The 11,803-nt window shown below is 34.8% G+C and overlaps 1 protein-coding gene across 1 annotated transcript; it reads right to left on the reverse strand.

Annotated features, from left to right (window-relative positions):
• Positions 1–918: 918 nt before the first annotated feature.
• Positions 919–5,872, reverse strand: LOC111432212 (purple acid phosphatase 23). Its single transcript, XM_023069080.1, has 7 exons — positions 5,403–5,872; positions 5,047–5,238; positions 3,822–4,158; positions 3,190–3,407; positions 2,921–3,111; positions 2,347–2,628; positions 919–1,331 (listed from the first exon to the last, which is right to left on the reverse strand). The coding sequence occupies exons 1-7, from the start codon at positions 5,653–5,655 to the stop codon at positions 1,182–1,184; spliced, it is 1,623 nt and encodes a 540-aa protein (XP_022924848.1). The 5' UTR covers positions 5,656–5,872; the 3' UTR covers positions 919–1,181.
• Positions 5,873–11,803: the final 5,931 nt, after the last annotated feature.

Below are 11,803 nucleotides of genomic sequence, written 5' to 3' on the forward strand. Positions count from 1 at the left end.
CCTCGTGTCTACTCCAAGCCCCAAATCCACCCCCCTTTGTGGCCCAGCGTCCTTACTAACACATCGCCTCGTGTCTACCCTCCTTTGGGGAGCGAGAAGGCTGGCACATCGTCCGAAACCAGACTCTGATACCATTTATAACGACCTAGATCCACCGCTAGCAGATATTGTCTTCTTTGGGTTTTCCCTTTCGGGTTTACCCTCAAAGTTTTAAAACGCATCTGTAGGGAGAAAGTTTCCACACCCTTATTAATAGTAGTTTGTTCTCCTCCCAACCAACCTAGGACACCTTTTATTTATATATAATTTATTTATTAATAAATCTTGGATTTATCATAATAAAATACACAATTTGAATATATAAACAAAATATTAAAAGAGATTTTTTTATTTAAAAAATAGTAATATACTAATAAATATTTGAAAGATGTATGGATAATATAGAAAATAAAATAATATTTTAACATATTTAAATTCAAATTATTACTCTCATTATATATGGAAATTTTCCAATTTCACCAAGCAATATTTATTTATATGGTAATTACCAATATGGTAATTACTTCTATCTTATTTAAAGCTAATAATTGTTTTTTCTTTTCTTTTTCATGGGAAACATGAAGACAACATTTTCAATCAAATTATTTACCTACTCTTAGAATCAAGAAGTTCTTTCCCATCTGGATTTGTCTTCACGATTTTAAAATGCAGAGAGATTTTCACGTCCTTCCAATGAATGTTTCGTTTCTCGTTCCAATCGATGTGGGATCTCACAAACCTCTTCGACCCTAAATGTTTATTAACGGAGGAATTACCACACTACCCTCAGCTAAAAAATAAATACAATAATTAACCGTATCGAGGGATTTGACCGTTAGAAAAGTATTGATAACATAGATGAGAAAGACAAGTGAGGTATACATGCAGGCATTCTTTGATTGTTTTTATATCGTATTTGAGCTAGTTTACGCGCACTATGTCTCAAAATTCATAGAACGTTCATATCCTAGTTAAGTCACTACGAGCTTTGAACACGTTCCCTCAAAGTCTTCTTACATGCTAATGCTATAAGGCTAACCCATGGTAGTTACTAACGTATCGAACCTTAAACATTTATCGATAAGGTTTGATTATAAGTTCTAGAGCAAGGAAGCTTAAAAGGACCTATAAACATTAACAAGTCAAGAGAGTATTGAGACAGAAGCAACCTTGGCAGTTGGAGAGCACGCCCCGGGTTGTCGAACGATGTATATTTGATCTCCATGGCTATCGTCCTTATACATATCTTGATTCCGGTGCCAAGTCCACAAAGCATGCGTTGAATTTGTTACCTGAACTAGAAAAATAAACAAGTTAAGTTTTCAGGTGATACAGTGCCATAGGATCTTCGTTAGACTGCAAGGTTAATGGACATTGAAGATTAAAGGCCTTTCACTAGAGGGGGGAAACTTCTTTGGTGTTTATATGTTACAAGATAGATTAGTGTCCAGTTCAGCAGATTGAGCAGATGGGTTCTTTTTTTTTTTTTTTTCCATGAAATTCTCTTCGACTGGACTAGTTGGTAGAATCTAACTTTGACAACTGCAGTGTTTTTTTAAACAAAATAGGAGAGCAAATGTAACCGCCCAAATCCACCGAGCTCAGAAGGAAAAATCCAAAAAGGACAAGCGGTGTGCCAACGAGGACTCTGGGCTCCCAAGGGAGTAGATTGTGAGATCTCACATCGGTTGGAAAGGGGAACAAAACATTCCTTATAAGGGCGTGGAAACATCTCTCTAGCATATGCGTTTTAAAACCTTGAGGGAAAGCCCAGAAGGAAAGTCCAAAGAGGACAATATCGGCAACCATTGTAAGATCTCACAATCCACCCCCTTAGGGCCCAGCGTACTCGCTGGCACATTACTCGGTGTCTGACTTTGATACCATTTGTAACAGCCCAAACCCACCGCTAGGAGATATTGTCCTCTTTGGGCTTCCAGGTTTTTAAAACACATCTACTAAAGAGAGGTTTCCACACCCTTATAAGAAATGTTTCATTCCCCTCTCCAACCAATGTAGGATCTCACAATCCACCCCCTTGGGGCCCAACGTCCTCGTTGGCACATCTCTCCGTATCTGGCTCTGATACCATTTGTAACAGTCCAAACCCACCGCCAGCAAGTATTGTCCTATTTGGATTTTCCCTTTCAGGTTTCCCCTCAAGATTTTTAAAACACATCTACTAGGGAGAGGTTTCCACACCCTTATAAGAAATGTTTCGTTCCCCTCTCGAATCAATGTAGAATCTCACGGCAGACAAAAGTTGTATTCGGAGTAAGGATAGAATGATAAACAAAAGATTATGACCTCAAGCGTTCCATGACCAAAGCTGCTTTCTCTAAATGCACTCCACTCAGGTTGAGTGTTCCAACAAAACTTCCCTTCTGCTGGACCTGAAGAATAGTTCAAACGACAAACACCTCCAATTTCAGGAATGTTATCACCAGCTGAAGGACATTTTCCAGGGTCATCAGCATGGTCCACATCAACCTTCTCAATGTTTCCACCATCTCCAACTGTTATGTAAACTGGCCCACAAGGGTCCAGCGTATAGTCGAACACTCGGTTCATGCGCTCGTAGGCATGTACCTGAACAGCCGAGACAGATAGCACACATTCGATCAAATGTTCATCTAATAACAAAGAACTACAGGCAAAATAAACTTGAAGTCCTAAGACAGGGTCAATATTAAAGCCAGTACAAGATTCAATGACCTGCAGACCATAATTCACAAGATAAACATGATGGTCAATGACCCTCCCATATTGAACTCGCAAGACTAGACATTTGTGTCAAGTTATTTCGATCTCTCGGGGGACCGGTGGGAAGAGGGTCAAGCAAAACATGCATATTTCTGATCAAGAGAATCTTGAAACTTACATGACCAGAAAAAACGATATCGACATGATGCTCGTAAAGAAGGTGTTCCATTTCTTGGCGCATGCATTCAAATTCCTGGTAATGAGAAGCATAGCTATTGTACCATGGAGGATGCCAGGCAGCTACTAACCAAGGGGTCAGGCTACGATCCACTTTACTCAGATCTTCTTTCAGCCAAGCATACTGAGCACCTACAATGAGAGCCAGGCCATTGGAAAAAAACAATTCCCTTCAAACACTTGACTAGAATGCATGTATGTATCTATTACCAGTAGCGTTGTAATCAACATATGCTCCCAACATAAGAAAATGAACTCCACCAGCATTGAATGAATAGTAGAAGCTACTATTCGAGCCACTCTCAGCAGAGGGCACTGCAAATCTTGTCAAATATGATTCAAAAGTGATCCCGGAAATTTGGGGCTCAATCTCATGGTTACCCTCAATAACCATCATTGGAACTCGTGATGTCAGTGGCTCCATAAACCTGATACCCAATATGACCCATGTCAAATTCGCACGATATTTAGCATACAACATGTAAGCCGAGTTAGGAATAACAACTTTCTATAATGGTATGATATTGTCCACTTTGAGCATAAGCTCTCATGGCTTTGATTTTGGTTATCCCAAAAGGGTTCGTACCAAGGGAGATGTATTCGTTGCTTATAAACCCATGATCGATCATTCCTTAAATTAGCCAATGTGGGATCCCCTCCCAACAATTCTCAAAAAGCCGTAAACAAAAGATAATAGTTCCATTAAGGTAAAGTAAGAACACGTATTGTTTCCTCAAAAATTTCCACATATCTCAGAAACGTTTTCCAAACAAAACAAGTAACAAAAGATACTTTCAAAGATCTAAAAACAGGAAACAGGATATTGTTATATGGGGTTTTACCTGCCCCACCCATCCCAACGGGGTTGATATGTCTCTCTGATGGGAGCATCTGGAAATGCACATGAAAAGCATGAAGCTCCTTTGCCACCCGTTGTGCGGTATTGGTTCGCATAAGTTAAATCTCCGAGCATCAAGATCAGAGAAGGATCATTCTTAACCATATGATCAACTGTTGTTGTTGAATTGCTTGTAAGTCCCAAGTCTCCAACAATGGCTATTCTATGAGGATATGAACTCTTGCTCGGCACCGGTAAAGTCTTGAAGACGTGCTCTTTACTCAAAGCTGAAATAGAGCTATCTCCACACCGGTAATAATACTTGGTTTCGGGGTCGAGGCCTGCAAGAAACTAAGCAACATACTTGGCAAATAAAAGGGAATAATACTCTAATCTAAGAGCAATCTCTGATAGGAACAATATATTAGGCAAAATAAAGGAAGTCATAGTGTTCTTGGAATGACCCTAATTTGCATTATTTTAATTCAAGTCATGAACCATTTCCATAAGAAAGAACATGCTTCAAAATCAAAATCAAAATAACTTTCATTAGTTTATCTTCACTATGCCAGATGCAGAGGCTTCTGCGCCTCTATAAGAATATCCTTTCAAACTGACCTCTTTGGCCAACGAATAAGATGAATGTAAACGGCCCAACCTACAGCTAGCAGATATTGTCTTCTTTGGACTTTTTCTCAAAGTTTTTAAAACGCGTCTGCTAGAAAAAGATTTTCACACCCTTATAAAAAATGTTTCGTTCTCCTCCCCAACCAATGTGGGATCTCACAATCCACCCCTCTTCAGTGCCCAATGTCTTCACTGGCACTTGTTCCCTTCTCCAATCGATGTGAGACCCCCAATCCACCCCCTTCGGGGCCCATTGTCTTTGCTGGCTCACCGCCTCATGTTCACCCCTCTTCAGGACTCAGCCTCCTCAGTGTCACATCACCCAGAACCTAGCTCTAATATCATTTGTAACAACCCAAGTCCACCGCTAGCAGATATTGTCCTCTTTGGGCTTTCCCTCAAAGTTTTTAAAAAGCGTATGCTAGGGAGAGATTTCAACACCCCTATAAAGAATGTTTCGTTCTCCTCCCTAACCGAGGTGGGATCTCACAATGTAACCATAAAATAGCGAGATTTTTTCCGGCACTTAAACAATCAAAACAATAATAGAGTTCAAATAATTCCAACTACCATAAGAAAACTATGAAGAAAAGCTTTTATACCGTCGATTCTGACATGATGAACGATGCCAGAAGTGTAATTAAGCAGCCCTTCAAATGGATATAGCTGACTGTAAACAGTCGAAAGCCCTCTTCTCACACTCGTGTACTTTTCACTTTCTTTTCCATACCAAACCTCACTGGCAATAGACGAGGGATCCAGCGCAGTCACATTTTTGCCAATCTGAGCATCCCCTGAACCAATTCAAACAATCCCATATCCAAATTTCCATCAAACAAAACAACAGCAACTAATTTCAAAGTAAAAACACATCAATGATACTCTGCTTCCTCAAAACTCTTGAAAATTGATACAACGACTAAAAATGAAGTAAGCAGAGACTGAAAGAATCAAATACCCGTAACCCAAGAGACCCACATGGAGCTCGGAGTGGAAATCGCAAGCGCTATCTGTTCAGGGAAGTTAGATGAAACATTCTTCCGTAGCCTGGGATGATCCAAGGGCAAATCATCGCTTCCACGCCTCAAAGACGGATCAAATCGACGAGTAACTGGCAGAAATGGCCCATCAAGGGTGGTGGGGATTCGTCGATGATCGGCCACAATCAACCTAATTAACAGCAAAAAATGAGCAATGTATATCCATTTCATGATGGCGATTTCCGTCTAAATCTTCTCGACAGAAATGGGGCGACAGAAGAGAGGGAAATGGAGATGAACTGAAGTGGGATTTCGCATCTTCGATTGTGGAATATGCTGAAATTCGGGTGGTTACTTTTTTTTCAGTAGTTACTACGAAAAAAGAAGTACGATCTATGATGGTGGGAAGAAGACGTGCGCGCCCGGGTACCACCGTTGTTATATTGATACAAATTACAAGCATTCCACGTTCTCGATAATTTGGGATTTGGCGGTCCTTTTTTAAACAGAGTTGAATATTCTTTTTAAATATTGTATTTATTTTAGTTTTTATTTAATAAGTTCCAAATTTAAAAAATTTAATTTATGGGGAAAAATACGAGAGGGAGTGGGTAGAGATTTATCTCAATTCGATAAATGGGGTCAAGGACGGGATTATATTCTCTGTCCCCGTCTCCACCCAATTCTCGTCCCACTTAATATAAATATATTTTTACATATGATAAACAGATAAAATTTTCACACATGAAACAGTTCTCCATGGAAAATTCACACCCGATACTCACTAAAATAAATGGAGAATTTCTCACGTCCGATAGGAATCATCGCATCCATAGCAATAATTCCTGTTTGAAGAGGCTCATATACGAAACGTCTCGAAATAATACCAAGAGTGAGGGATTTAATTAACCGAGAGGCAGAAGCTTAAATTTCACCTCGGCCATCAATAGGTTTAGCCAGGTCGTTTATAAGTTTTCATGGAGCAATTATCACTGCTTATGGACCCGAACTAGGGTGATATATCCATGACCAGAATGAAACTTGGGCGAAACTAAGTGGAGGTCCGAACCGACTAATGTTGAAAAATCAGCAGATGAGTTGTGGTTAAGAGTGAAATGCCACTCGAACCTAGAGCTAGCTGGTTCTCCTCGCAATGCGTTGAGGTGCAGCAGTTGACTGGACATCTAGAGGTCGGCCGCAAGAGCCGTACCAAGGCAAACTCTGGAAAAAGAAAAAAATATTATTATAATTAAAAAAATTATTATTATTTCTTATTTTTGTAAATTTGTTTCTATAATTATTAATTACAAATTTTTTTAAAAATAATCTCATTATTGAATTGCAACCGTTAAGATTTGAAATCCAATGAACAGTTCGTTTTATTGGGCTCAAACGACCGAATTGGGCTGGTCTGAGCCCACGAAGAAAAATATGCCGGCCCAATATGTCGACCCAAGCTCACATCACACTCATCCGTACGTTCTAAAACATGTCGGCCCAATATTGTATCCGTTAGTGTTGTTTTCCGTTTTCCTCCTTGCTATGTCATTTATGATATAGTTTTTATAATAAAGTTTGATACCTACATCTATGTATGTAATTTGACTAAGGTTCCTAAACTTATAAATTTTGATTCTATATGGTTCGTATCGTAAATATCATTAAATAAATTTCGAAGTGATTTCTAAATTAAATATGGGTAACGTGACCATTAAGATCCATTTAATAATTATAAGATTTTTCATTTTTTTTAGAATTATAACTGTTTTCTCACAGTTTATTAATTTTATTTTTCATCCCCTTTTAGATAAATATTTTATTTTTAGTCAAATTTAATTTTTTTTTAGAATTGTATATATTTAGTCCATAATTTTAAAAATTTTATAAATAAATAAATAAAAAGTTAAAAGACAAATATGAAATTTTAAAATGTGGGAGGACTAAAATGAAAATTTAAATAAAAATTAATTTGAGCTTATAGCATTCATCATTTAATATAAACATTATTGATACAAAAAAAGTCAAAGTACATTTACAATAATAGCCTTTGGAAGTTGGGAGAAAAAAAGTTATAATAATTAAGAGAAAACGTGGAAATAATGATGTAATTTGTCCAAAAAAAATTAAAAAATGGAATTAAATAGTTAACGTCATCAAGTCGACTTAATTTAAAATTATTTAAAATGTTTAAAATAATTTTATATACATATTTAAATATTCATTTAATTTATTTTAACAGTCGTATAGTTATAAAATTATTTGAGATTATGCATGTTTGAAGATTAGGAGTTGGTGCAATTAATTAAAGTCATACCTCATCTTATAATAATTTCATGTTTATGTACAGTTTTTTTTAATTTTTTATTTAAGTTTTATTTGGATGGCAATAAGGATATGATTCAGAGCCATTATTCCAGGAGTATAATAAATTTCGAGGATTTTAAGAATAATGTATCTACTAGTGGTGGGCTTGATCTATTACAAATAGTATCATAGCTAGACATCGAATAGTGCGACAGTGATGACGTTGGACCCCAGAGGGTTGATTGTAAAATCCCATATCGGTTGGAGAGAAAAACAGAACAAACCTCTTCCAAAGAACTACAAATAGTATCAAACCTAGACACTGGGCAGTGTGTTAGTGAAATGCTGAACCTTCGGTCCAGCAAGAGGTGGAGAAGCAAAATTATTTATTCGTACCGTAAATATAAATATCATAAAAGGTTCATGAATAAGTCATACCAGAATTCAATATATAAGATAAATAAATTACCGCGGTAAATATAGTATAATTTAATCTTTTAGTTTCATAATTATAAATAATAAAAAAAAAAAGAAAAAAAAAAGGTAAAATCTAAAATAAAATATACACGGAAGGCGAGCCGGGTTGGGCGGAATGCCAACTAAGATTTGAGACTGAGTGGGGCCCATGGGAAACAGACGCAAACCGGGTTGGCCACGTGACCTGATCCTGATGCGCATTTATGTGGTCCGTTGTGGGCCCCACTTTCGACCACGTTCTCGGGTTGGCGATGACCTGCCCCGGAAGGCTGGACCTCTCTCTCTCTCTCTCTCTCATCCATCCGCAAATCTCTGCTTAACAAACGAAATTCTTTTAATAAAATATATTATAATGAACAAAATTAATTATTATTATTATTATTATTTTTTACTTTTAATCCTTATTTTCCCACCCTTAAAATATAATATTTTAATTATTGAAAAAAAAAAGGGTAATTACGAGAATTTTGCTAAATAAAAAAGTGGTTACGTGTGCGTATATATATATATATATTAAAAAAATTATGGGTCCCATCATAAGTCCACCCTACATTTTTACCCGTAATGTAATAATATCAAAAGATAAAATAGTAACAAAAGGTCGGCATGTTATTTCGTGGAATTTAAAGAAATAAATACGGTTAGCTTCCGCCATGTACTATATCATTTTTCTAGTACGATACTATAAAATTGGATAATTAATATTCATTGACTATGGGGGCAAGTGGTAATCGAAAAAACTAACGTAAATTACTTTATTGAATAAGGTCAATTGTTCTAGATCGAGAATCTTGTCTAACAAAAATTGACTGATAAAGTATGTTTAGATGACCGATAGAATAAATTTCTCCGGATATTTATTATATTATTAATTTTAAATCTCACAAAATAGACATTTCAAGGGGCAAAAAGCTTTTTTTTATAATTACATGAATATTTATGGAAAATAAAATAAAAACATATTTGGATATGAAAAGTGAGGCTTTAATTGGGCTACCATGCACATGGAGGCTGGAGCAAACATTCAAGAGGGTAAAATGGTCAATAAAGAGAAAGATTTGATCTAATCTTCACCACAGATGAAAAGTACAGGACACGTGTCAACAAATGGAGCCAGAAGCACCAAAAAAAATTATCCTGAGGGGTATGGTGGGGGGATTTTTGTAAAATTCCAAATGATTGGTGCCAAAATCAAATAATTTTTTTTGTTATTTTCTATTTATATATATATTTTTTTTTTGTGGTTTTAAAATGACTTCCCATGCGCATAATTTATGTTGGTCGGGAACAATTGGGTCATTTTGTAATATACATGTTCTTTAAGGGTATAACCGCAAAAAAAACACTTGTATTTTTTGTAGTTTAGAATATAATTGTGAGGCTGACAGCAATATGAAACGAGCCAAAGTAAACAATATTTACTAGCTAAGTTTGGACTGTTATAACAGTGATCCGTTGTTAATTTATCTGACTCGAGAGTTCTTATTTTATCAAAAGCTCGAATGTTCGAGCTAAGGACTAGTGTTACTTTACCAAACATACATGTGAAGTTATTACCGCATTTTCTATATACCTTTCGTGTACTATGTAACATCGTATGACATAATTTTAGTTATGGGTTTTCTCCGAAAAGATAGTTTTTAACTTTAATGTACTTCAATAGTCAATGAAATGAGACTATCATGAGAAACTCGTACGAACATTCTTTTTTCCAATTTAACAATGGACAGTTGAAGATTTTTTTTACATTACTTAGATCGGTAAAAATCAAACGTTTAAATCTCTCGACCCCTCGTTGAACTAAAAATAAATGTTATAGGATAAGATCCCGAACAATCACCGCTCCCGAAAAAAAAAACATTAAAAGTAGCTAAGGACACTAGATGTACCTCCCAAAGGGAGAAAGTTTTGCCCTTTTTCTTATTTTGGGTCCAAAATTTCAATTCACAACCAAAGGCTATGACACATCAGTTTCACCAATAAATCGGCCTTATAAACTACATTTGCAATTTCCCCCCTCATAACTTGTTTATTTGCATTTATTCCTCCCAAATTTTTTTCCTTATTTGCGTTTAATGTCAACTACTCCATAAATTTCGTGTTGTTTTGTTTTTTTTTTTTTTCTCGAGATGCTATCGAGAAAGCTCGATTTTCGAGCAGCTTTTGAATCTAGCTTTGTGGGAATTTTTAGAATCGACGTGTAGAGGATAAGGTCGGAAATAAAATTTAATCAATTGAGTTATGTTCAAGTTAACTTATAGGTTTATTGACGTAAGTCTACTGAATTCATAAAATTACCCTTAAAATTTTCGTCAACGTCGAGATTTGAAACCTTCGTTAGGTTATAAACCCTAAAAAGTCAAAACCCAAAACTAATTACTTGCTTTGATGGGTTTAGTCCCCACACAATAAGTGGCCATTTGCTTGTTGGTAAACCCTTGGGTTGTGTAAAATATGTCAAAAAACAAGGGCAAAATTGTAAATGCATTGAAGGGAATTTCAATTTTCAACTTCCCTCGTGATGGGAGTCACTTGGTTGTTCCACAATCCATTTCAAAAGAAAAAACTTTCTTTTTCTATAAATATTCTTTAAAAAATTTCTAAATTTTTTTAAGGAAAAAAAGGGTTTTTAATTAAAAAACTAATAATTATAAGTTATTGAAATAATTTATCATAATTTGAATAAAAATAATAAAATAAATAGTGTTTAAAAAAAAACAAAAACAAAATCACCTTTCACAATAATAATTATTTGCCTTTTAAAAAGTTTAAATTCTAAAAAAATCAGAATTTATTGGCTTTTTCAAAAGGGAAAATAAAAAGGGAAATATAATTTTTTTTTTAATTTATCCAAAAGAACATGAATTAGTTATTTTAATACCTAAATTTAAAACTACATTATCTTTTTATTTATTATTAATTTTTTTTATATCCCCTCTCACACAAGCAATCTTAACTTAGGTTAAAAAGTAATTTATTTTATTATGTTTAATTATTTATTTTATAAATTTAACCTCACTTTTTTTACTTTCATTTTTAGTTACAAAATTGTACGGTAATATCAACTTTAAAAATAGTTGATAGAGTTTACCAGCAATTGTACGGTAATATATTTGTAACAGCTCAAATCTATTAATTAATTATTATATTAACTAAATCACTGGTAGCTGTAAGCCAATAAAATCCCTTGATTCACGAGTCAACTCGTGACTCAAATGTTTCCCGTGATTGGCGACTAGAATATTACGTGGCAACCAAACAACCCCCAATAATTATCATGCTACTTTAATTAATAATTATTATTATCATAATAATTAATTACATTGCTTTTTTTTTTAATTATTTTCCCTTCTCCCATTTTCATTCCTTAATCTCAGCAAAATCACTAATTTTCCGTAACCTCTTCGTACTTTTTTTTTTTTTTCAAATAAATATTATTTCTTTTTTTTCGTAATAATTAAAGTTGGTTTTGACAATGTGTCTAAATAATATTATATATTTTATTAATATTGATTTTAAAGTTAAATTATCCATTTAAAAATAAATAAAATATCATGAAAATACAAAAAAAAAAAAAAAAACAAAATAAAATAAAAAA

This window comes from Cucurbita moschata, unplaced genomic scaffold (assembly GCF_002738365.1).
Source record: "Cucurbita moschata cultivar Rifu unplaced genomic scaffold, Cmos_1.0 Cmo_Scf00037, whole genome shotgun sequence".
Lineage (NCBI taxonomy): Eukaryota > Viridiplantae > Streptophyta > Magnoliopsida > Cucurbitales > Cucurbitaceae > Cucurbita > Cucurbita moschata.